This window comes from Catharus ustulatus, chromosome 2 (genome assembly GCF_009819885.2).
Source record: "Catharus ustulatus isolate bCatUst1 chromosome 2, bCatUst1.pri.v2, whole genome shotgun sequence".
Taxonomy (NCBI): domain Eukaryota; kingdom Metazoa; phylum Chordata; class Aves; order Passeriformes; family Turdidae; genus Catharus; species Catharus ustulatus.
In genome coordinates this window covers 92,857,754-92,884,955 of record NC_046222.1, presented here as the reverse complement: position 1 = coordinate 92,884,955, position 27,202 = coordinate 92,857,754, and the positions used below count along the sequence as shown (strand labels likewise).

The 27,202-nt window shown below is 38.3% G+C and overlaps 1 protein-coding gene across 18 annotated transcripts in view; it reads left to right on the top strand.

Moving 5' to 3' along the window:
- INPP4A (inositol polyphosphate-4-phosphatase type I A) overlaps positions 1–27,202 on the top strand; it is a 118,459-nt gene that overhangs the window by 56,716 nt on the left and 34,541 nt on the right. For 10 of the 18 annotated variants that reach the window (XM_033052971.2, XM_033052964.2, XM_033052959.2 and 7 more), the window contains 11 exons: positions 14,383–14,445; positions 16,751–16,969; positions 17,780–17,824; positions 19,266–19,384; positions 19,500–19,616; positions 20,632–20,711; positions 21,089–21,242; positions 22,179–22,269; positions 22,966–23,113; positions 25,936–26,066; positions 26,437–26,541. In XM_033052971.2, the coding sequence (XP_032908862.1) occupies positions 16,864–16,969; positions 17,780–17,824; positions 19,266–19,384; positions 19,500–19,616; positions 20,632–20,711; positions 21,089–21,242; positions 22,179–22,269; positions 22,966–23,113; positions 25,936–26,066; positions 26,437–26,541 (1,096 nt within the window). In that variant the 5' untranslated portion in view covers positions 14,383–14,445; positions 16,751–16,863. Of the gene's footprint in view, positions 1–14,382; positions 14,461–16,750; positions 16,970–17,779; positions 17,825–19,265; positions 19,385–19,499; positions 19,617–20,631; positions 20,712–21,088; positions 21,243–22,178; positions 22,270–22,965; positions 23,114–25,935; positions 26,067–26,436; positions 26,542–27,202 lie in introns of all 18 variants that reach the window. The other 8 variants (XM_033052977.2, XM_033052976.2, XM_033052975.2 and 5 more) reach the window with 2 other exon arrangements.

The following is a 27,202-nucleotide window of genomic DNA, read 5'->3' as shown; positions in this document are numbered from 1 at the left end:
ACTCGATCTTAGTAGTCGTTTCCAACCTATTGCAATGATTCTATGATTTTTCAGAAACTTGTAGATCTCCACATTGAGGTATTTTTCTTTTTATTCAGCTGGCACTCTTAAAGTTTGTTAATCTCATCCTACAAGTTGACCCAGACTCTGCCTAATAAACTTGACAGGTCCCTTAGTCTTCAGTGAAGACTGTTAGTACTAGATGAACAAGACCTGACTTTTAAGACTGAGTCCATAAGGCACCAACTATGAGCTAGCTTTGATTTTCCTTTTTAAAAGCTTTTATTTTGGTTTGAGGTACAGAGCAAGGACTTTGTCTTCAGTATAGAGAGAAGGGAAACTTTCTCCCTAGCTAAACTGAAACAGAAACTTAAGGAAAACACTCCTTTAAAATATTTTTCTACTACTTTATTTCTTAAATAGCTGTCTCTGTGTATTCTCTTCTTCTGGTTTTTTCAATGCATGAGCCCAGTTTAATACAGGAACTCTATAATTCTACTATGAAGGAGATTTAATAACCTTTAAGAAGAGAACAAAGTAAATGGCTTCTTTGCAGAAGTAAAGTAACAGCTTTAAGAAAGAAGATGTAAAAAACAAGTTGAAATACATCAAATTAGTGATTGAAATGTCATGGCAGTAATCTGTTGGAAGTGGAAATACAGAAAAGATGGTAAACAGACTGCAATCTGTTTTGTGAAATACCATATTTTGTAGTAAAATCCACCATCCGCTGTTATTGGGGGAAAAAAGTCTTACTTCCTAATTGTTTATATGAATGTATAAATAGTTTAGTTTGCTGCTTGGAATTTTTTTCATTGTATTTTTTTAATATTTTAGCAGAAGAGTAATGACTATCTTCACATCCCAGTCTAACAAGGTTTAAACTTGGCATAGAATTGCAATTATTTATCAACATAGTGATTTTGTTGTTTCTGTTGTTATGGAAAAAAAAGAAAATCATCACTGCTTTATTCTGTTGCTGTTTCGTAGTTCAAAGGCTGTAGAAATAGGAACTAGGTAAAAATAGAAATTAGAGTTCAAGGGCATTTTACATATTTTTAACAATAAGGTAGAGGATAATACAAAATTTTTGAAGTCAACAATGATGCACAATCAAACAGATGAGCTCTTTGCTCATCCTTGCTAATTCAAGGATGAGTTCTTTAACTGTGTACTTAAATGGCTGTTGAAGTTAAATTCTGAAAAAAAGTATTTTGTGAATATTTAAGACATATGGTACATATCAATAGTTTGACAAGAAGCATTTAATTTCTAAATTACTTTAATAAGAATAAAAAACTTTAATAATTTCCTGATATTTCTCCATGAATCAGCTTTGAGAAACATACTACCAGAAGAAAAGCTTTTTCTGTTTTGGATTCAAAATAAGACAAATTAGCATTGTTTTGTGTGGTGCCTGTTGGTGCATTTTAAACTCAAACAATGGGTTGTATGTGCTAACCTATTTGCTTTGATGGGTTAAATAGTAGTTATGAAATCAACCCTGCCATGTAGGGTCTATTTCTTTGAGAAGGAAGGCTGGGAGATAAATGCTTTCAGATAGTATTTGATATGGAAGGAGGAAAAAATTGAAATAAAAAGGTTTTGAGAACTGTTTTTTTAAGAAAGCTCTGCAGGGAGCAAAAGTCAAGCTGAGGGCCAGTGGTTATGGATACAAAGGGCAAAACAGATGCCCAGAGCACTGGGAATTAGTGGTTTCAGTTGATTGTGTTTTACTATGTGTTTGTTGATATTTATTCAACTTTAGGAGTTGGAGAAATGAACTTGGTTGTACTCCAGCCTGTCTGTAATTGAGAGTTTGGATATCTTGCTATGCAGTGAAGAGGCAAGTGCAGACAAAAAAGTCTCATGATTTTTTATTCAAGTCTTAAAGCAGCTTGTAACTGTCCCAGCACAGCTCCAGTCATCTGGTGCCACTCATTGCGGATCTTGTTTAAAAACTGTACTTCTTCCCCTTCCCTAGGAGCACCAAGAAGTACCAATAAGTACTTGGCATCCATTACAAAAACATCTTTCATTAGACTAGACTAAATCAGTTTGCTAAATAGGAGCCTCACAGACTAGGAAAGATCTATGTCCAGCTGCATCCATCACTACTGAGATGACACTGACATATTGTAACTTAATGCTTTGGCTTTGAAGTAATTTAGCACAAAAGGAGTAAGATATCTCTTGTCCTGAGGTCAGTTTCCATATTAGTGATCAAAAAGGAAAATCTGAACATGAGAACCGAAAGGATTTTGGTTTGCAAAAATGCCTGGAAAACAGACAGGACAATTTCCACATAGTCACTGGTTTTCTAGAACTCAGGAGAAATTTACAGTATGTTTTACCCTGTTGAAACCTGCATTCTGAGTTGTAATTTTGGCACATTAAGGAGTTCTTCTATAACATGACAGAACACATTAGGAAAATCATTTGGATAAGTGTTTGTAAATTCTATTCTTACTTATGCAGGATAGGCCTGGGGACTGCCACTGGGGAGGAAAATTGAATATGTTTTAACTCAAATTATTTAGATGCTGCTGTTGTCCACTCCCAGGTGATCTAATTTTATCTGCAGTTGTAAAAAGCAGATATAGCTGCAGATTCATGACATATGCTTTTATGTAAATGTTAATACATATTAACTTTTGCGTCCTCTACTTGTCTGTACAGTCAAACTTCTATACCTTCTCACCCCTTCTGGATCTCTGAAAACACTCACCCGTTTGCAAGATCATAATTTATAGTACTAATCATTTGTAAATTAGCCAAACAATTTATGGGCCTTAGGTCATATAATAACTTGTAGAGTGTAAATGAAGGATAGAGGATAGAATTTTTGTGACTTTTGCAGTCTTTATTGTGAACTGAGGCTGCATACCTGACTTTTTCTCGCACTCAGATAATTTCATAGACAAAGTAAGGATGCAATTTAGTAGCTCATTGCCTGTAGAGTGCTCCTTAAAAATCTTGTCTGTATTACCCCAGAGCCATCCCTCCTGAGGTACTTAGCCAGAGAGGTATTCAAAATGGAAGAATTAAGAAAGTGCCTGTTGGATACACACTAATACCACTTTTTCTGCATCATCCTTTAGTAGCTGGGTTTTCACAGGGCTTTGACATTGTTGTTGCTTCACTATAAAAAAGTCAAGGCTGCTCTCCTTCATTTCAAGCAGTGGTTCCTGACTTCTTCCTCATAGGTAATGCCAGACTAATTTTTTTCCTAAATCACTCTGTTTTGGATTAGCAAATGTGCTAATTGCTTGTAACTGTATACTATATGAAGAACTATTTGCCCAGTAGGGTTTTGGTTACATTTTGTTTTGGTTTTCTTTGTTGAAAAAAGATTGGATTCTTGAAAAAAGATCACTTTCTCTTTTTTTCTTTCTTAATTGCATAAAGAAAGTTATTAATAGACTTTCCCTTTTCAGAACTGGAAAACACCCAGAAAGACATTTGCTCACGCTTTCCAAATACAAGTTTGCTTCTAAGTTGAGACCAAACATGGAAAAATTTAGAATGCTAGGTGAATATTTTGTGTAGTTCTGAGCAGATGGAAACAGAATGTTTAAGATGTTTAAGTTGATAGTTTTAAATTGTCCAATGCTATGCAAATAAAGTTGGTGGGAAGTGACTGAGGAATACAACCCACGATCAGTAGCTTTAAATTAGCTTGTTCTTCCACTGGAAAATTTTCAGGGCGTTTTCAAATCAGAAAAGATGGAACGCTATTGATAACTGAGTTTAATAGTGTCCCATTTCGTTTTGTCAAGCACTTCTAGCTTATTTCACTTCTAAAAGTTAAAAAGTTGAGTTTTGTGACATTTACTGTTTTAAAAAAATTGTTTGATGGAGATGCATTACAGTGATGTCCATGATTCACAGTGATATCTCTGTGGGCAGACAATCATATCATGTTTCAGTGGAAACAGATATATTGTGCTTGGAACATGGAAACTATCCAAATGATCACAAACTGTCCTGACTAGCCTCTTACGGCTAGCTTTCATTCTTGCATCTTTAGTCTATAAAAACTCTCTAAATGAAACTGTAGAGTAGAGAGGAGATCTGCAGGACCTGAGAAGGCAGGGAGCAGTAAAATTACTACTCCTAACTGTTGAAGAAATTAGAGAGGAGGTCTGCAGGACCTGAAAAGGCTGGAAACAGTAAAATTAGCGCTCCTAACTGTTGAAGAAATGATCTCAAAAAGCACGGGACTCCAGCATCTGCTGGTACATGTAAACAGTGAAGAATGGCACAAAATTCCCCATATGTACTGTTACACTCAGAATCTTTTTTATATAAGTGCAAAGATGAAATCCAGGTCATGTTTAAAGACAAGTAGTTGTTGTTATTATAATTAAAGGTCATTACAGCCTGATCCAGGAATCATTACTTGGCTGGATCAAATAATTACTGGAAAAGAAATAATGCTTCTGTATAGGGGAAAGTCTCAATAAGTAACTGCAGTTAAATTCATTGAACACATGAAGCATCTGCCTCTATCATGCTGTAATGCTCATCTTTTTCCTCCCCCTCTGGACTGTGAGGTGATTTCATTCTGATGGTGGGTATGTGGAGGCATTTCAGCAGTTGTCAGCATCCAAAGGACTTCAGATCCTGAAGGATCTGAATATCTGAGGAATATGATGTTCATGTTGGTAGCTTCTTCTTCTCCACTCTAGAATCCACTTAGGGTCGTTTTTGCATTTGCTGACAAGGTTTTAAACTTGGTTCTTTTTTCTTTGGTCTGCAACTCTGAGTTATGTCCAGATTTACTGTGTGTGATACCATACATACAACTGATCACTCCAGAACCACTTTTGCCCTGCCTTAAGTCTGCAGTTCTTTAACTGACCATGGGTGAGCTGTAGCCAGAGTCACTCCAAGTGCTAGCTCTGAATCCTCTCTCTTTTATCCCATGCTTCTGCTCCATCCTATGCCTCCAAGTCTGAAGGCCTCTGCTATCATACCAGGCCTTTGTTTTTCTACACTAATTCATTCTGGTGAGTTGTGAAATGATGATGGTACCATGCTAATATAAACAAAAATAAAAACAAATCAGCCACAGACATCTGTGCAGTTGAAAAAAATTGTTGTCACAGCTGAACCAAGTTTAATTGCAGTCTAAAACAAAATTGCAGGCAGGTCAAGAGAAGTTCAAACAAAGCAAGCCTGAAAAACCTAAATGCTCAGTGTTTGCAAACCCTGCTGCAAGGCTTCTGGCCAGTCATGGTGATGGTAGTATGGTATCTACAGGGTAATAGAGCTGCAAGGGCCAGCAAGGGATACTGGTAACACATTGTCTGTTGTGCTACCTCCAGACCTTAAATACAGAGGTCTGGGTGTGATGCCCAGCTCAGAAGTTCTCAGGATGCTTGTCAGCTGGATATGGGAGTGCAAAAATGGAGATGCCACACAGAATGCTGTGCTGTTCATTATACTCTTTTGTTCAGTCTCTAGTATTGCCTGCTCTCAGAGAAGACTCCAGGCTTGAATAAGCTTTTGTTGTGACCCAGTCTTTGTATCCGGCTGTTGGTCCCACCCTTTGGCTTGCAGGTACTGCCTCTCCAGCAGAACCTGTGGATGTAGGAACTTGTGCCCACACTGTGATGCAGTTCAGTAGCTTAGTTTAACCTGTTGCTGAAAGTTGCTTTGGTGAAGTGATGGACTATAAATGCAGTGTGGCTAAAATGTAGCTACCTGCTCTCATCTGGGCCTGAAGAGCAAGACAGGTAGCTGTGGACAAAACGATCATTTCTGCTGTCTTGCTGTGGAGATTTGACTGCTGAGGTAGGCAGCATGCTTATGAATTTCTGATAAAGTGTGGTGGGAGGCAACAGAAGTTAGCAAAAGTCGGTGTCACTGTGGCTTGCCTTAACATGCAAAAATTGAAAGTCAAATATATCAGTCATGAGAGTGAGTTAGTCATAAACTTAAGAAAGGAAAGTAATTTGGGATACATCATTCACATTTCCAGGCTTTTTTTGTATTCATGCAAAATTTGCTTTTAAAAATGTGCTTTTAAAAAAAGTGCTTTTAAATTCAGGTAGTAGTAACATATCAGTTTTAGAAGCCATGTAAGTGCTTGGAGAATTGACAAAACTCTGACATTTGAGTTCATATTTTTGAGCACTGGATGCTGCAAGGAATTCAACATTAATATAGATTCTTTGTATTTGCATGCCATTGATACCTCACTTTTTTGATGATTGTTGATATCACCCCCAGAGCAGTTGTTATTTTTGAAAATAAATTTTTGAAGGCCCTAAACTGCATCAATTCTAAAGATTGATCAGTACTAGCTGCTGAAAACAAATCAGTAGATGTTTGCTCATCTTACACATGAAAACCATTAGAGCAGTTGAAACACCTTTTGTTACTCTTGCCAAACTTTACATTTTGTTGTTTCTGTCTCAGAGCTGACATCATAGTATCTACCACAAGACATTTATTTTCTCTAATAGCTCTTTTGCTCAATCACACCTCAACAAAAAATATAGTCAAAACTGCGGAAACTCACGGGAATTTTCACAAGTAGGGAACAATTGTTGAAATACGGTGTTCTAATAGAAAGCTATTGATCTTAGATACTGATTTGTAATGAAATTCATAGGAATATGTCAGTGAAATTTGGTCTGATTTCCTCTTATGACACTTCAAAGAGTCAAGCCACTTATCTATTTTCTTTGTACCTTATCTATTTTCTTTGTACCTTGTGTTCTTTATTTATTCCAGTTTTTGGTACCGATTTACGCTTTCTTAATTTAGCAACCAAATACAGCCAGTTTCAATATATTTCAAATATTATTCTGGTATGTTTTAAAGAGATTGATGATCATCAGTTCATAACATGATTCCTACATGGTTGGATTTCAGTTATTCTGCTGTAAGTTAATCACACAATGGGTCAGGTTAGAAGGCACCACAGTGGGACATCTGGTCCAACCTCCCTGCTCTAGCAGGGTCATCCCAGAGCACATGGCTCAGGATTGTGTCCAGACGTTTCTTGAGAATCCCCAATGAGGGAGACTCCACACCCTCTCCGAGCAATCTGTAACAATGCTCAGACACCTGCAGAATAAAGAAGTTGTTCCTCTTACTCAGGTGGAGCTTCTTAGGCATTAGTTTCAACCCCTTGTGTCGCTCAGTCTCTTCTCAAGGCTGAACAGGTCCAACCTTCTCAGCCTTCCCTCATAAGAGAGATGCTCCTGTCTCATAGTCACCAGGAGCCCCATGTCTCTCTGGAGCTGAGGAGCCCAGAACTGGACACAGCACTCCAGATGTGACCTCGCCAGAGCTGAGCAGAGAGGCAGGATCACCTCCCTCCACCTGCTGCCAATGCTTTTCCTGGTGGTCCCCGGGTCCCCAGTGACCTTCTTGGCCCCAAGGACACATGGCTGGCTCATGGAGAGCTTGTTGTCCACCAGGATCCCCTGGTGCTTCTCTGCAGAGCTGCTCCTTAGCAGGTCAGCCCCAGCCTGTGCTGGTGCCTGGGGTTATTCCTCGCAAGGTGCGAGGACTCTGCATTGGCTTTTGTTGAATTTCAAATTCTTCTCTGCCCATCCCTCCAACCTCTTGAGGCCTTTGCAAAGGGCTGCACAGCCCTCTGTGGTATCAGCCACTTCTTCCAGCTTTGTGTCACTAGAACTTGCTGAGGAGGCATCTACCCTTTCATCCAAGTTCTTGATGAATAAGTTACACAGTAGTGGGCCCAGAATTGTCTTGGGGGACACCACTAGGGACAGGCCTTCTGTAACTTGTCAAGGAAACTATTTTGAGAAATTGGCAGGAAATCAAAGCAGCACATCCCCTCCATTGTGTGTTACAGGGTGATCTTGCTGTTTACCCACAGGGTAGTACTGGCATTAAAAATGATTCCTTTCACTGGGACAGTTGTTCCACAGCACCAAGGCGTTGAAATGGGAACAGTGGTGGGAAGCATAGACTGCTGCTGGCCTCTGAGGAGTTAGATGCTTATGCTTCCAAACTGCCAGCATCCCACCACTTGTTCACATGACTCCAGAAAGGAATGCAGGGAAGAACTGTGCAGTCAGTATCTTGGCCTGCAGCAACCCTCTCTCCCATTGATTTAGAAAGGTCAATGTAAGCAAACAAATAGTTTTGTTTTCCAGGAAGAAGAAATGAAAGCAGCACAAAGGAATCAGATACTGGAACAACAGAAAAAAAAATTGAAAAGATATCTAGTATTGTAGCCATTAGGCATAGCGTAGGCATGTACTCTGTAAGAAAAAAAGTTACATGATCAGAAATACATGAGCAAAACAGTTCAGGACCACAAAACAAGTGTTGATGGAGAAATATGCACCAGCAAATTTACATTAGTAGCTTAAGACTCCAGTTTTGATATGCTGCCTAAATCTTAATAATAACCTTTGTGGAATATTACTCCTACACTAACATTTATTTTTAATTTTCTAAATACTTGACACTGTTTCAAATCCTGAGTCAATTAGTTATGTCTTATTGAAAACACGTTGAGAAATAATTCATGCATTGCTGGTTTGTTTTTAGATGCTGTTGTGTATTTTTCATTTATATAAACATTTAAAATATTAAGTGTAAGAATCACAGTGAGTCAGAACAATGCCATGTGGAAATGAATGCATGAGAGATTTTTTTGGTGTGCCTGTGACCTAGAGGGTCATTCCTTTCCATGTGGGAAAATGTAGTATCAAGAAAATAAAGTTTCCACTGGGACTGTGAGGTGCAGTCCTGTTGCCCAGGTGAAGCTCAGTGATTTCAGAGCAGGTTGTCAGATCCCATCACACACATAGAGGACAGTGCTATCAGTACACTGTGATTCCTGGGTTGTTTTAACCAGGATATATTAACTTTAATTAGTGCAACATTAGTCTGTGGAGTGGATGAATATTATAGGCATGTAGATCAGGTAGTTCCCTAGACATTTTGTTGTAATCCAAACTTGACCAAAACTTCTGATTACAGATCTCATTTCAATGCTTTTATCCTTCTGTCTTGTCTGTGGACCCCCTATTATTGCCTGTATGAGGGACAATATATTAATGCCACTGTTCTGTAATCAACAGCAGTATGAAATGTTTAGCAAATGTTATGTGTTCTGGTTCATCTCCATTTCAGGTCATAAGGTGTTGTGGTTTGGATTTGTTTGTGGTTTTTGGTTTTTTGGTGGTTTTTTCCCCTGTTTTTTGGGGGGTTCTTTTGGGGGTTTTTTTTGGTTTTTTGTTTGGGTTTGTTGTTGTTGTTGTTGTTGGTTTTGGTTTTGTTTGTTTACTTGTGTCTTTTGGGGTTGGTTTGTTTGGGTTTTTTTTTTCTTCTTTTTTTTTCTGTTTTGAGGGGGTGCTTGGGGTTTTTTTGTGGGTTTGTTTGTTTGGTTTGGTTTGGTTTGGTTTGGTTTGTTTCATTGGGTTTTTTCCCTACCTTTGTTCCCCTGCCTCACTCTTTACTGCAGCAGGAGGAGCTCAGAGAGGGAGTTATATGCTTTGTTTTTTCCAACTAGAGTAGTGTGTTTCTACATTGTTAGCTTCGTGGTTATGGTGGAGGACTACTCTAGGAGAGGCAGGTCTTGGAGGATGTTGAATCAAATTCAGAGAAGTGTTTCCAGTCCAAACTCCTCAACAGAAAATATGTCCCCTGTTCTCATGGGCTACTCCATGTCTGTGTAGGCAGTGTGAGAACCACAGGTCAAGAGAGAAGTCATCCCGTGCACAGGAAACTATCACAAAGTAAAGCACAGCACATTTCTTGTGAACAGGGTAAAGGTTAATTTGGGGTTAAATACTATTTGTAAGCTGTTTCAGTTTCTGCTGGTAAAGTGACAGAGGAGGCTGAGAGGGTTGGATTTCAAATTTCCCTATAGCAAAACTCAGCATTTTCCATGGCATTGGGCTATGTTCAACTTGATAAAAGCTGTTCTGCAAAGTGGAACAGAACTGTGCTTTTTCTTTTTTAGCTAACAGACATGTATGTTGCAAATGCTCACTTCCACCTCTGGATGTGTGTATTTTTGTGTTCCTAGAAGCACTAAAGGAATAAAAATACTGCGATGACAAGTGGAATTAAAACCATTTTTCACTAAGAAAAATACTAATTGTATTTCTGTTGTGAATATAAACAAATAGTTTTAATTTGCACAGAAAACTAAGTGGCCTAAATTGCAGTTTCCTGTTAAAAGTACTCAAATATGTTAGAGGTAAAGTTGGGATTTTAGATTATTTGAGTTTGCTGAAGTTCATAGTGGGGAAGGATAAAGAAGAAATTTTGTGACTTAGAAACTTACCAGCAACTAAGTGGGATCTGTGGACAGGAAAGCAAAAAGAAAGCAAGCCACTTCCTGGTGCTGAAATGTCCTTTAATCTAAATATCACTGAAAGATTGCATTTGAGAATTTCCACATTGTGCAAATACATTTGTTATATCTTGTGTTGATTTTTTTATCTTGTGGAAGACTTTTCCATGTTCTTGCTGTGGTTACTCACACAGAATCCTCAGGAGAGCTTCAGAGAGTGACAAGAAGATTCTTCAGGCCAAACTTACAGTAATTTCATGACTATAAGGCGCACTGGATTATAAGGCGCACTTCCGAGTGTCGGCAAATTTCCGAACTTTTGCCGATATATGAGGCGCACCAGACTATAAGGCGCACTTTTTTTTTTGAAGTGAGGATCCACCGCCGGCTCCCCCCCTGTGGTTACTGGCCGAGGCCCCACCTCCACCCGGCAGCCATGGCACCACAGGCCCCTGGGCTTGCCTGCACCTGGCACCCACGGGCCCCCGGATTCGCCTGCACCCAGCAGCTGCAGCCCCGTGACCCCACCTCCACCCGGTAGCTGCAGCCCTCCTGGCTCCCCCCATGGCTCGCGGCTCACACTTCCGGTTTGGCAAATTTCTGAACTTTGTCCTTTATATACGGTGCACCGGACTATAAGGCACACTTCCGGGTTCGGGCCAAAATTTTAGTCAAAAGGGTGCGCCTTATAGTAGTGAAATTACTGTAATATTTTTGTCTTTGTTAATCAGGGTTCTGTTATGTGGGAGAAGGGGACATTTAGCCAGATTTTCTGGGGAAGCTAGACTTAAGAAGAGGACTGAGAGGGGGAGATACAGCCCCTTTGCGGAGCTGACAAATTGGCACCTGCCGAATGTGTCTATGGGGAAGTGATGTCAGTGGGAGGCAAAGGTTCAGTTTGGATGCTGGCATTACTTGCATTCTTTTGCCTTCCCAAGGCCTAGATCATGTAATAAATGGACTGAAACTGTTGTCAGCCTATGGATCTGCAGTAGACATACTCTGTGACATACTGAGGCAGTAGACATACTTCTGCCTCTGTGAGTTTGGCTGGAAGGATCTGACTAAAGATGCCAAATTCACGGCTTTGACTTTTCCTGTTTTCATCTGTGTGAGTTTCAGGACATTCAGTGTCTCATTAAATAAGACAGAAGAGTGAAGTGCATGTCAGACTGTAAAGAAAATACCTCTTAATTGGAGAAGGTCTTAGCAGGGTTTAGATGGGAGCTGCTGTCCTTTGAGCTGATGCTCTGCTCTTGGGCTGCCTCTGCAGCCATTAGTGATAGGGTTGATCCAGACCTTCACCTTAGCTCCTTGCATGGTTAGTAAAGTTCCTTGCATAATCTTTGGAACAGCTGTTGGAGGTGGGTTGCTGGAATTGCTGAAAGATTGGGTTTGAGTCAACATGTCAAATCTTGTTTCACTACCAAGGTTTTCTATTGTTGGCAGTAATAAATAAATAAATAAACAAACAAACAAACAAACAAATAAATAAATAGTCCCTGCATGCTAGTTATACTAGAGATGGTGCTCTTACGCAAAAGGCAATATATTCATAACTTAACATAATCAGACATTTCTTCCTTTCATTATTTTTCCCATATTGATATGGTTAATAGAATGTTAGTTGGAAACCAGGCCATGCTGGAGATGCAAAATACTGTTTCAGGCAATATTCACTTTCATGATTTTGTGTATTGTTAAAACATTTTCAATCAGAGAAACTATTTATGAAGATATTATTTGAAGCCTGCAGTTGGCTGAAGGATCCCCCTTGATGTTTCAGAATGGATTTTTCAGGAACAAGAGCCCTAATTGGTGAGGTTCAGAGAATGGTCTGGAGAGCCTTAAGACTCTAAAACTAATTGCAATTTAGTAAGTAACCCACAACTACTTTTTCACACTCTCTTGGAGATGATGGCAAACTTTCAGTAGGATTACAACTGTGGATTTTTTTTTTTAAAGCATTAAGGAAACTGTCCCACTCCCATTTTGTCTGTTACTCTCTTCATGCAGATATATCAGTAAGATTTAGCCTTCCACTGCTGTTGCATTTTTTGCTTTGGTGTGCCTCTTTACCTGATCAAATGCTATAAGCCTAGAGCACTACGGCTGTAGAAAGGTATGGTCTCAAAGTAGACTTTGATTCAGTCAGTAACTGGAGTATCCTCTTTCTCCTGCTTATTGATTTTTTCCTGCAATTTCCTGCAGTTGTGTAAGGAGTGTCAAAAAAGTATATGTTAGACTGAAATAAGGTTTAATCTCACCTCACATGTTTATTTCAAGGGTAGCATGGTAGGAGATTTTTTTCCAAGACGGGAACAGACCAAAGCACTTCACCAAAACAATTAGTGAGATGAGAAGAATATTAGCTTATAGTTGTACAGACTAATCATCAGGGGTTTATTCTGGAGCTGAGATGGTCATCATTTTTGCTTGAGATCTTGCAAGCAGAATGGGACCAAATATGCCAAAATTTCAGTCCCAGGAGACATGAGGTCACGTAGCTGAGCAGGGTGACATCAGAGGAAGACCTTTTCTTCAGCTCACACACTTTTATGCTAATAGAGTGCCAAATAAATATTCATATAACAGAAGGGAAGCTTGTTCAGAAGCCTTTTCTAAGCTGTGCATGTGGCCTTTACCAATACTGGAGGTCAACAACAACTTCTCATGTTTCTGTTGAAAACCAGGCTTTCAGCAAAGCTTCATGAAGTGCAAAGCTGCACGACTTGCCAACGTCCTCTGTCTGCCGTCTTAGTAATGGCTATGTGTAGATAAATCATGCCATCTTTAGGAGAGGTTTGCTCAACACAAATTACATCAGCCTTTGGAATTGCTGTCTACTCGAGTGGTACCAGTCTTTGGAAACTCTCCATTTGAGGATAGGTACCATCTAAGGAAACTATGTGATCTCTTAATATTACCTTTAATTTGGTAAGAATGCTACCTCCATTGTTTTTTATCAAAAACATGATCATGAGGTTGTAATTGTTCTAACAATTGTCATTCAGGAGAGGGATCAGAGCATCTGTTGTTTGGCTAAACATTGAGTAAAGGGAACTCACCCTGCCTGAGCTAGCACAGATGTAGGAGGCATCCAGTTTGCCCAGCTGCAGCATCAGGACTAAGCAAGTCATCTAAATAATTTTTATAATTAGAGAGAGGTATCTCCATGGGGTGACTCATCCCACCTACCTTGTTCTCTGGAAGTGCCTATGTCTCATCACTGACTATACAGAGAACCTGACTGATGAGTTGAGATCAGACACCTGCCTCCTATGTTCTTTAGGTGAGATAAAATCTTTCTGTAAGTGAAAAGAGCTCATGTAGGGCTGGTGATTAAATCAAGAAACTGAGACTGGAATTCACAATTTCTTTTACTGTAATATGAGATAAATGGGAGGTCCTAAAAGGCCTTTTAATGAAAATGCATTTAAATGAGATGGCAGCATTATCTAATATAAACCTTCATTTATTTAACCTGTAGTAAGCTTAAAAATAATTAATTTTTACTATATGCTCATTGCCAGCTGTTTGTAGAAGCCTTCCTCATGTAGTATTTTCACCCAAAGGAGTAATAGACCTATATCCTGATCTTTTGAACTTCTGTTTTGGCATAGCATCTTTTCTCATGACAGTAGTAGTTATAACTCTTCCAAACAACAACATTTTGAAAGTTTAACTGTAGAAAAGCAAGCATAATAAAAAAATACTGTCTTATACTCAACATATCATACACATTCCTTTTTCTTAACAGCACCAGGCTTTTTGGTAAACACGTTAATGTATGTTTCTTACAGCTGTTCTACCCACTCACCAAATGCTGACCAGAAGTCAGTCCTTTTCAGCATAAGCTTATTTCTTTGTGCTCCTACTCTGGCTGGCTATTGCCATGACTAATGCTGGGTGAGATCCAGTAGAAGATCACACATTTTTCTATTTTCAGTAAACTTTATTGTGAGCACTTGTAATCAGAAGTTAAATTTACAGTTAATCTGAGAATGGTACATGCCCATTGGTTGTGGTTTATACAGTATAAAAAGACTGTGAATTTATGATGATTTTTTTGTTAATTTTTTTAGATGCGGGTTTAACTGATATTATGATGTACAAAATCCCTCCCCACATGAGGAAAAGAGCCCTCTGTAAGTATGATCCTTGTAAGTATTGTAAAGATATATCATTAGATGATAAATTAATATTGTAATTTAAATGAATAGTTGAGGTCTTAGTCTTGGAAAATTATTATGCTCAGTAATATTTAAATAGAAATAGCTTCAAAACAAATTAGATACCTGACCCTATTTTAGCTTATGAAGAATTGAATCTTTATAAGGATGTCAGGAATTGCAAAGATTTTAGCTGAAAATCAGTCGGGCTCTTGAACCTAATTGCTGTCTGACCCATACCTATGCTAGTTGTTCTCTATTACATAATTTGTAGATTTTGGGGGAAGGGGCTATGGCAACCTGTATAAATCTCTGCAAGTGCATTTTGTAGGTCTTTTCATCAGGCAGGTTTAACAGACTTACAGACTGTTAAACATCACATTATAAAGAACAAACCAAGGAAAGCCTATTGCTGAAAGAGGAGAAAAAATAGGAGAACGAAAAGCCTTAGAAACTGTCAAAGAATTTTGATGGAAGTTTTATTTGAATAAATACTAGGACATTGAGTACTATTTGAGAAAGGTTGATTATTCACTAACCACTTTAACATTAATAAATACAATAAAGCTTTTTTGCTGTGTTCAATCAAGCCTTGAAACAACCAGGTGGGCTAGAGAGGTACATTCTTGTCCAAAACCAACTGGACACAGTTCTGAGAAGCTTTCTTTGAGCAAGGGGGTTGGATTAGATGAACTCCAGAATTTATCCAACCTCAGCTATTCAATATGAATTGGAAAGCTGCCTGCTTTAATTTTTGGCTGTCAGAAATTATATCTATAGGCAGAGTGTTGTTTTGTATGCTGTCACTGAGTTTCAGAGCTTTGAGGATAGGATGTTCAGAGATCTCAATTTTATCTTTTTTTCCTATTTGAAATTGACTTGTGACATATTATATTAACCTGACTTGAATCAAATTCTTCATTCTGAGTGGCAGCAGACTGGCCTACCTTGTAGACACAACCTAAATTCTTTCCTCTCTAGAATGAGTTCCTCATTTAAAATCTAATTCCTAAGCTAATGTAGATGACCAGGGCTGTGTTGTCTTACATGCTTAACTTGCATTTGAATTTGTTGATGTCTGGTGAATCAGTGATAGTTAAGAAGAAGCTAGAGCACCCCATGGAGAGAGTGGAGGATTCTTTTAAAACCCTCCAGTGGGAGATGCTGATTAATTCAATTCAGAGACTTAAGTTAAGCAGGTTGAATGTTCCTTTGGAGGCCTTCAGACAGATTTAAAGTGGTGTTTTAGAACAAAATGTAAACTAGGTGCTTTATTTAATTAGAATGCATCTTGCTCATTGTTAGGTCCATCAGCCTGAAAGGAAAATAAATTCCTCCCATTTTGCAGTACGGTTCAAATGTTTTGTAGAACGAACAAGAGGCTACTGGGAAGGTATTAGTTACTCTGTTAGTACTTTACATGTTTATCAGATTTTACTTCTCACTTGCTAAATTAATGGAGTTTGTCATAAGAGTATGAAACAAATACAAAATTTTCCTAACTGCAGTACTAGCACAGTTGACTGAAGAAGCATTCATATTTAAAATAATAAACAAATTTTCTGTAGGCTTTTTTCCCTACTGTAATTTTTCACTTCATAGGCATTGTGAGGGGAAGGACAGTCATGGATGTTTGTAGTCCAAAAAAGTGTAGGGTGGAGGAAAAGCACAGGTGCTGCCATCTGCCACATCAGCAGGCATCCCTTTTTGCTTTTTCTTTCCACCACCATCCCAGAATTTCAACCTCTCTCTGGCCCAGTAAGCTTTATTTATAGTTTTCATTATCCCTTTCTCATGGCAGTAGAGCCTAGAACAACACAGTGTGCTGACACTGACAACATTTCCTGCCCTTTTGTTATGTGCTCCACCAACCTGTTGTGCCTTTATCCTTATCCCTAGTGCTTCCTCTGCAGACAGAGGCCCCATCTGACAAATTTACTTGTGCTCCCCAGGGATTAGAAACCAGGAAACTTCATTAGGGATGGTTTAATAACTTAGACAAAGGAGAAGAGCAGCTGGTCTATTAACGTGTCTTTCTCAAGCCCCATTCTCTGACAGAGAAGCTTTCTTGCATGTGGTCCAGTTTTTACCAATTAGCTGTAAAATGCTACAGATGTACAGTTCATGCAAAATGAGTTACTGTGCATTAGGTCTGCCTTGAGCATTTTATTGTTATGACCTGAGATGATTTTATGGCAGCAGGTTTGCTGCTGTTGAAAAGAACAGTAGCTGATGGTGACCTAAAATTTTGGTGTATGTTTTTGCTTTTTCTGTTGCTTAGCATGGTAATGTTAGAGGAGTAGCAGTTGGAGACAACCTGCTGCACTCTGCTACTCTGCAAGACAAACATCAGTAAAGCCAAGCAGCAAGACAAGAAGGGCTCTTCATGAGAAAATGACAGCAAGAGAACACAGCCCCCGCCATGGTGCCAAATCCCGCACTATGCAGAGGGCCTCCACCATTGATGTCACCTCTGACATGGTTGGCCTTTCCCTAACAGGTTTGTACCTTCCTCTCAGCTATTGCTCTGTCGCTGCTCCTTTCAGAATCTGCCTTGTACTAATGTTGGCTTTTTTTCTTTTAATTGCTCGAAGATTTAGATCTGTATGGTTATCTGGAGGTAATGAGATAAAGGAATTATGCTAAAAAATTCCAGAAATCCTGAACTTGCTACTTTTTAAATAGGCAAAACATATAATCAGAGAGGGATTAAAACATTAAGTTAGATTTTGTGTAGTTATGTTAATCAAAAATAAGCAATGGGAAGAAAATAACAAAATGTCACGGCATAGGAAGAGTCTTGGCAACCCCCTTTTTTGACATTGTATACAATTTTCAAGATAGTTCAGGGAGTTGAGGCTTGTCTCCTTTGTCTCTTAATGGTTATTAAATTAGGATTCTAACCCTCAGAGGCTTTCTTTCATTAGTGAGAGAGACAAGTACTTCTGAATTTTGTCCTATTAACTACCACAGATTTAATAATTTGGAGTTAATAGTGGCTCAGGCTTTAATCCTGTTGTTTTCTATTGAGATTAAGCATTTAATATTCCCATATTGCATATAATCTCACATAGATTTACGTATTTTAATATGTTTTATAAATTGAGATCATCCCAGGTTTTCCAAATAATTATTAGATACCAAGGATTACCAGATAAATGTTTTCTACCAGTCATGGCTCACTGAATTAAATAAAAATATTTTTTTATAGAATGTAATTTCTTTCTCTGCGTGATTGCGACTTCAGGAAAGAATTCATGTGGCAGTGATATGAATTGGCTAATCTTGTGTTAATTTTTCTGATTTACAGGAAACATTCAGGATCCAGATGAGCCGATTTTAGAGTTCAGTTTAGGTAGGCTTAGTGATTTTTATGCTAGTTTTGATAATTCATGCTGTTGAGTATGTGGGGTTTTGTAAGTGTTGATTTTGAAGTGCATTTCGTATAGTAAGGTTTGCTACTTTGCTCTGATTTTTATGGAGATGTGGTACAGTTTTCATGCTGCCTGTACAGAATCTTTTGATAAGCAGTCAGCAGTTCCATTTTGTGAAATTTCTAAACGTCTGTAACTAAAACATCAGTCTTATAAGATTTTAAATTTTTACTATGTGAATATTACTATTAAATATTTACTTTGTTTATGTGAAGATGCAGTGAAACTGACTTCACTGTCAGTAAACCAGCAGTTCAGGTCTTCAAGCAAACTGAAGATCTCCTGGAAACACCATTTTTGGGCAGAATGTTTTCTAAGAATTGAGAATTATACATAGCTTCCTTCCTGGGGCCTTTGCTGTCAAGTGATAATGCAAGATGCAAAGGTGACCTGAATTCTGAGATGGAAGAAACTTTTGCATTGACTCACCTCACTTGAAGAATAAGTGAAAAATATTTTCTTCATGAAAATTCAGTCTATATTTTTAACTGCACGATGGTTTTCTTGCTTAATAGTGGACTAGCATTTGGAAGGTTATGGTCTTTATATGCTAATGAAAAATTGGAAAATTTTCTCAGTTGTGTGTAATTGTGTTATGAATAATAATCTTAACAAGCATTCTCTGAGCTGAATAAGGTACTTCAATTATTTTCAGATAAATTAAAAATATCTAGAATTGCAAAGCTGTTTAGTGTAATTTCAGAATTAACTTTCTGCACATAGCAGCAGCAGAGTTGGGCCACGCTGTAGTTACCTGTATCTTGCAAGATAGAATTTGGCTCCGAAGTTTAATGTAATTTTGTTGAGTTCACTCGTTGAAATTTTTGGTAATTGTTTCTTACTCACCATAGTCCTTTCCCAGCAGTTTAACTCACAGTAACATTTTAGAGGAAATAAATTGCTGTCATCTTACAACTACAAGCTGGTTTTCCTGAGTAAAGCTAGCTGCTTGATCCATGTTCAGGCCCTTCTGCTGGTTGTCCCTGGGCAAATGCCATTTGATAATGGGCTTAATGGAGCGTGACTTCAGATCAAATGCAGCCACACTCATGAGATTCCTAGGGGAAAACCTATGCATGTGGACTGTTAGAATGAGCTTGCTAGGGGGTGGATAGGCATGTATTAGAAGAGAACAAGTTTAAATTGCAGCTCTAGAGCTTGGACTGAACTGATTGCATATTTACTATTTGCATGCACAAAGGTGAGTGGTATCTGCTTTTACAGTGTGGCGATAGAATCAATATTAAGCCCCTCGTGGTTTGATTGCACAGGTTATATAATGTGGTTTTATAAAAATGTAGTCTTACAACAATATGAAAAAGATCCTGAATCTAAATTTATTTATCTGTTGCATACCTAAAGCTTGCAGTGAGCTACTAACTCCGTCGCTAGATCGAAAACCAAATAGCTTTGTAGCAGTGAGTGTAACTACTCCTCCCCAGGCATTCTGGACGAAGCATGCACAGACAGAAATTATTGAGGTAAGTGCTGAGGTACTTCTAGATTAGATTTAAAATCAAAGCTAACACGGGAATAATTTTGTCCCTAACAAATATCACCTTACATTAACTTTTGGCTTTTTGTTTATTATTACAGGGGACAAGTAACCCTATCTTTCTAAGCAGCATTGCCTTTTTCCAAGACTCTCTTATCAATCAAATGACACAAATCAAACTCTCCGTGTATGACGTCAAAGATAGATCTCAGGGAACAGTAAGTGTTCTTTATTCTGTTGCCTGCCCAGTCAGTGTGGAGCAAGGAAATTATAGGCAAAGAGATAAAATTATATATAGTTTCGGAGAAAACAAAGGGATACCAGCACTGATCATACAGAAAACAAGATGGGTAGGGAAAGGAGGAGCAAATGAGACTGGCTTGTCAGAGTGAGAAGCATTGCCAGTTTTCTCGAAGAAGGCTTGTCTGCAGCAAGGTTGGAAACCATGGATTTAAACTAAAAAGATCCTGTCACTTGTGCAATTACATTGTGGACATCTTTAGCAAACTCAACAATGAATATGATCCAACATCCCTAACTGAGGCTTCTAACCTTTGCCAAAAAGCTGAAATGAAACTGTACTTTGGAACAGCGCATCTAAATTCTAGGAATCACCCTGCCCTGATACATCAGATTTTGTTCAGGGGTAAGGTTTGTTCCTTCACTGACAAAAACTTTAAGCGTCAGCGTCCCATGTTGCTACTTGGATCTGAGGGCAATACAGACCATTTATTCTCACACTCAGTTATCCAGAATACTGTTTCAGGCCCCATGTGTCTGCTTTTCAGTGGCTTCCCCAGGGGCAGCAGAGCTGTCCCTCTCTGTTCAGTGCTTCATGGGGAAGCTCTAGGGAAAAAGTGAATACCTCCAGAGGAAGTAAGTTCTTCAGGAGGAGACAAATTTGGGTCAAGGGTACAGCCTAAGCCCTGTTCAGTCATTGCTTTCAGTGTTCCTGAGTTGCTTGGCCTAAGATCATATATACTGAGGTACCTCCACCTATATCCTAGAGAAACAAAAATGCATATTGTCCTCCAGTAGAAGAAAAACTTTCATATATTATCAAATATATTAAATTTTAAGATATTTGATTAGTTTATATGGCATATTTAGTTATGGTTTTTTTCTTGGACTTTTATGCATAATAGTTGTATTTTGCACAGCGTTTTAGTACTGTGGTCAAAGCTTTTGCTCACTGTAAAGTTAAACACAATTCTGGAACTCATCTTCTTTCAGATGTATTTGTTGGGTTCTGGGACATTCACTGTAAAGGATCTTCTTCAGGAGAAGTACCACAGATTGCACATAACACTAAGGTTTGTAATTTTTTCCTTCTTTTAAGTGTTCATTTTTCAAAATATGCTCAGGATGTGATGAAAACATTTAATTACTAAGTTGAAAATGGAGTTCATTAAACTCCCTTGTTTTGATATCAAGTATATTCTGATTATCAAAATGTGTGAATACATGCATTTCTTCTCATTGTCATGAGAATGTATAAGCTGAGCACAGAGCACTACCTAGGTTGCCTTCAATTCCATACAACATCCTTATGGAATAAGGGGAATGTTCTTCTGTTGTAATAACCCATTATAAAATTATTCCAAATGAAGTTGAAAAGCTTCCTATTTAAAATGTTCTTTAGGTTTGAAGATTAATAGCCTTTTATAAGTGTTTCCTTGTTGATGAACAGGTCCTCCTCCAAAAAAATCTCAACGCAGAGTATTTGTTGCAGGTCGGCTGAAAGTGACCGTGTTGGTAACATCACGGTTATTGGATGGCAGATGGAGGAGAAATCTGACCAAAGGCCTCCAGTGACAAGGTCACCTGATACTATTAATGGAAGGGTGAGTATGAGCATTGTACCAAATTCAGAGGAATGCAGATTTATTGCTAGCATTGAAATAAGCTAGGTTGACATCTGCCATCAGCATTCCTATCCATCTTGATATTTAGTAGCATTTCACATTTTCAAAATACTTTAAGGAGCAGCCTAATGGTGATAAAGCCATTTTGAGTTTTGCAGAGCTCTTGGTGCTCACGTGTGGGGTTAAAAGTCTTGCGAAAAGATTTTAATAAAATGATTAAACTTTAGCATCAAGTACTCCTGTTGTTCATTGGAAGAGGCTTCTGGTACTGTTCATTGGTGCACTTGATGCATGAATAAGCAGTTTCAGAGATATGTGGTATTTCATTTCACATTGTGAATTGGAAGGTACCATTAACCAAAACCATAATGAGGATGCTAAGGAATTATCGGAATTTTACTGAAACTGAAGAGGTTACTTGACTACTGTTTTTTTTTTTCCTGATTCCCAAATAATTGTTTGAGAGCAGATGTTTGCAGCATTTTCTCAGCCTTGACATGTACTTAATTCTATAAATCTTGTATTCTGAGTATCTTGGGGATTATTGCACTCTTATATGTGTATTATATTCATGGTGTTCATTAGAATCCCTCTTTATCCTCCGGGTCTGTTCATGCCTATTGATGCCTGTAAGGACTCTGGAGCTGTGCTAGCATAAGTAGTTGAAAGGCTGGATGAAAATTTTTGTGGCATTTTGAACTGTGCAGTAGAAGTAAATAGGAATTCTCAGGATTTATTATTCTGGCCTGCAATATTTTTTGTCCACAGTAAAAAAATTTGAAATATTTATTTAAAGCATGTGTGGAGTTTAATATTTTTTGAAGTCTCTCTGATAGGTCATCACTGTGTATTGCTTGGGCACTGAGGTTTCATTCTTTACTATTTCAGTTTTTTCTTGTTTTTGTTTCTATTCAGACTGTGTTGCCAGTTGATGAAAGTTTAACAGAATCCTTAGGAATCAGATCCAAATATGCTTCATTGAGGAAGGATGCACTATTGAAATCTGGTAAGCTGCCCTGGGCTGTAGCAAGTAAGCTTTAGGTATCAATAAAAGCTAATCTCTCCCTGTGTGTCTGTGGCCCCAGGGCGTTTCAGCAGATGTTTCATTTGAATAGGAATAGGCTGCTGATTGAGCAGTCCTTTGAGGGTCATACCAGAATAAATCATTTTGTCATATGCACTATTCTGTATTGTAAAAACATCAAAAGCAAACTTTTGCCATTAAGTTGACTGTAATATGGCATTTTCCATGCAGTTTCATAGTCGGTTCCTAAGCAATTGTTGCAGGGTGAGGAGAGGGACAGAGGAAAGCAAGTGGCTTTAAAAAAAGAATCTTGCAGAAAGGTTAGTTTTCCAGAAAATGATCGTGTGAGAGGAAATTACACAGTACATTGACAAAAAAAAAAAAGAAAAAAAAAGAAAAGAAAAAGCATTTAAGAAGATGAATATGTATTTAATTTAATTTCCTTAGCAGTGTAGTAAGTCATTTGGAGTGGAAGCTTTTCCTGCAAACACTTGTAGAATGGTGTTTGCAGTATGGCCATGCTTGCAAAAGGTAGACTTATGCCTGCTTAAACCAGCTCTTTACAGCAGGGTGTTTCAGCGTGTTAGTGAACTCAAGCCATTTACTTTAAGAAAGAAGAGATTTTGTACGCTTTTAAGTCAAGCCCTAGGCTTAAATAATATGGTTTTAATTCTTTAGTGTTTGGTGGTGCCATTTGCCGAATGTATCGTTTCCCAACCACTGATGGAAACCACTTGAGAATCTTGGAGCAGATGGCAGAGAGCATCCTGTCACTGCACATCCCTAGACAATTTGTGAAGCTGCTTCTAGAAGAAGATGCAGCAAGGTGAGTTTTGGGATGGTTTACATGTGCAGTAATACGGCAGTGATGTGGCTGCTATTGAGTTACAAAGGCATAAATACATCTGTGTTAATGCACTGACTACTCCGTGAGATGAGAAATGGCTCTGAGAGTAAGAAGAGTAGTTTTGAATGGAAAACAAAATAGAATAAAAGCAAGTAAAATGAAATTCTGTAGTACGGTAATGACATTGCCTCATATTAGGAGGTAGGAGGGAAAAGGAAATCTGTTAAGCATTTTGTAGGTTTATTTTGAATTTGCTTCTCTCTGAAGCAATTAACTTTCTTCCAGACAACATACTCCTTTGGGTGTTTCTTCCCGACATTTGTAGGCTGTGGTTTGCAAATCTAATGGTTTATGTATTCTTTATAAAGGCCAAGATTGGAATGTTAGCTATGTTTTTGAGTATTGGGCTTTTATTTTGACTGTGCTTGAATCCAATCCTATAGATCTTAACTAAGCCTAATCTTAATTAAAACTAATTAATGCTCTTATTTTTGTACATTAGGACATTTCAGTTTATTTGGGATATCTTGAAATAAAATTATGAGTTAATCCATTCATTGTAGGTATTTTCATATTTTGTGAAAATGTTAAATTCTCACAGGAAGATGGCAGAGACTTTTTGTAATGCATGGGAAAACTGAGTTTCTGAACTTCACATTTATTCAATTTTCTGATGTTATGTTTTTAGTAATGTGCACTTAGATTCTAGAAATTGAATGCTGTATCTTGTTCAGCTGTCCTGCAACCAACTTGAAGGAGCAGGCTAGGGGTATGCCATTGCACATTTAGTCATGTGTTACTTGTTTTTTATTTTGTATCTTTTTTTCTCTACATCTTTCCTCACAGTGAGCTTAGAAGCACCTATTCATTATGAGGTACAACCATAATAATAAAGAGTTGGCAAGCTCATCCATAAGGTGCCATGTATGATGGATGTAGGTTAAGGACTTGAAGATCAAGGAGAATTTAGAGTGAATGAGCAAAAAAGATGTGTCTTTCTGTAAGACTGTAGACAGTGAAGTTTGAGGCCTTGTCCATGAAATGTGACTGTTCAGAGGCTCTTGCTAAAATCACGCAGAGATCGGTGGATGCCTGTTGTAAACAGGTACAGGTTAATAACAGCCCAGGTAATTGTTAATATGACCTTGTGTAAGTACACTGGGTGGTGTGGCTCAAAGGTAAATAGGTCTTTGTGTAATTACTGAGAAAGGCTCCCTTGTCTGTTCAGTTGAGGTGACCCTCAACAATGTGCACAATCACATTTTGTATTCATAGTGTCGCTCAGATTTGACCAAGCACTCTGTTCTCCATTCTCAGTGCCGCAGCCCAGAGGAATGACAGCTACACAAGCACAGCTGTTTTTGTCTTCACATCCTGGTGACTTTTAAAATGTGCTTGGATAATCGCAAATGCTGTCTTTTAGATAAAACTCTTCTGGGCCAGAGCCCTTTGAAAGGAAACATCTAACTGGGGGGTGTGGTATTTTGCCTGCCTCGTTATTGTGGCATACATATTCCTTGCTGTCATGTCTCTATGGGACAAACAAGTCAACTTGGAGTGTTAAACTGTGAATTTACTTCAGGAAGACCAGGGCTCAGATGCATGGCTGGCTTTGAGCAAGGAGTTTGATGAGGTAATCGTAACAGCATCTTATGCAGAAAGCAAGTTCTAAGATTAAATTGGAAGTACCTTTATCTAGGTCACTGATAAATATACTTCAGGCTGTTGCCTGTTAGCAAATCAAGCTGATGTTTTTCTTGGAAATTCAGTTATTTTTGATAATATCCTGAGTACTGTGAAATGAGAATTTCTCTGTGAAATGAAGTCTTAAATTAAAACTTTGGAATTAGGGATATTGAGAGAACTGCAAAAAGAACTACTGGATCCTTCTGACAGATGATTGTTCTGCCTTTTCTGGGGTAACGTGCTATTGAATTGTGGCTGGTGTTGACTTGTTTACTTTTACCCTTCTTCCTTTATTCCAAATAATACACTTATCCAAGAAGACCGTAATACAAACATGAGATGAAATATGCTGAGCATTTTCTCAGCAGCACTGCTGGAGGACAGTATGTAACACAGAATTGCCATGCATGACTGGAAACCTGGCAGTCAGAGTACAAGGGAAAAGCCAGGGCTTCTCCTGTTCATATCTGGGGATGTCGAGTCCTCCTTTATTCTACCCTGAGTACCCAAAATCCTGGATCTTAGATGAAGGTTGGCTCATCTTCATTCTCTCCAAACCCTTAATGCTTACAGTCTCTCCAAACCCTTAATGCTTGCACATTTTAGGCTTTGTACATACCATACCAGTGAATATACTCCTTGTACCTAACATCTGATGCTAATATCTCACCTAACCTCTGTCACAGTTCTTAATTAGTTTAACAGCCGTCACAGTTCAGTAAAGTATCCTTAAAAGGTCCTCATTGTCCCAAGTCACCTGACATGATGACAGTTCCATCATTTACCAATCCTTATATTGTTTGAGAGCTCCTGCAGAAAAGTGGGAAGATCTGCTTATGAACTCTGCTTTCTGAGGCTCCTGGGGGGAGTACAGTGTAAGCATGAAATTTACCTCGAAGTAGTGTTCAACCTATGCCCTGAGATGTGCTTTGGGATGTGTGTTTGGAAGCTTTTTGACTCTGGTGAGTAGCTCAGACACAGTAAATTGAGAGTGTGTCAGCTGAGGATGGTGCTCCATTGACGTGATGTGAAACTCATTCTTGGTCAAGTGTACCAGGGACATGAGCACCTCTCTTTCCCTCCCCACACCCCTAATTTTCTTTTTTTTTCCCCAGGGTTTGTGAACTAGAAGAATTGGGAGAACTGTCTCCTTGTTGGGAAAGCCTTCGTCGACAAATAGTTACGCAGTACCAAACAATTATTTTAACTTACCAGGAAAATCTAACTGACCTGCACCAGTACAAAGGTGATTTTAAAATATTTTTTAAAAATAAAAACATGATTCTTCTCTACCAGGATCGTTAGTGCTTCTCAGAAATTGGGAACCCAGAATTTTTTATGATGAGTAAACAATGCTATTACATTTCTTGTCTTTATTAATATTTATTGTGAGTTTGCTAATTACCTGGGAATACTTGTTTATTCTATTCATTCTCTTATGTTACTCTGAAAGTAGAGGACAAGTGTGAACAGTAAAAGAGAGATTTTCTTTTGTTTTTTCTTTTTAATTTTCTCTGCTTTAAGCACATAGCAAATGATGAGTGAAACTTTTTGAATGTTTTAGCATAGGCACAAGGAGAAGGCTTTTATGCTTAATTTTGTCTTGCATTTCTCAGGTCCTTCATTTAAAGCCAGTAGCTTGAAAGCTGATAAAAAGTTGGAATTCGTTCCTACGAATTTACATATACAGAGGATGAGAGTCCAGGATGATGGAGGATCAGGTATTAGTTTCTCTTTCTTCACTTATCTTGTTACTTTTCTCTCCACTTTTATTTATTTCCATCCTTAACCATACAGCCAAGTTTCTACAAGAAGAGATGAAACTATAATTATTGCTGTTCTACAGGTCTAGAGTTAACTGAACTCTAGGTGGCACAAGTTAGCCTTTGTACTAGGATTGGATTAAGCTGCTGTGTCCCTTGCAGACATTTTGAATTGCAGTAGAACAAAAAATGTTCTGACTGTTGTTTCTTGTTAAGCTTATGTGCTTTTTCTCCAGAATCCACATATATGGTTATGTAAAATCACATTTTTTCACGTCGAGCTTGTTTCATCATAAATAACCTGGGTTTTCCCTTCTTTTAACAGTAATTCCCTGTGATCATGGACACACACTTGTCTCACGTGTCCTTGTGAGGGATTCCAGTAATGGCAAGCTTTGTATACAGACCAGTGTTCAAGACTTCTTTGTCACTCAATCTTCTAGATTAAGAAACAGAGGGACTGCATTCACATATGGATCTTTCACCTGAAAAGGTGTTTGATGGATTTCCAGGGCCTCTAGAACAACTCAGTTTTCTGTGTCTTTCAAACCATGGCAAAGTTTTCTAGAAATTATTTTCAGAAAAGTTTTGGAACTTACACAATTGTTTGTCTGTGTTA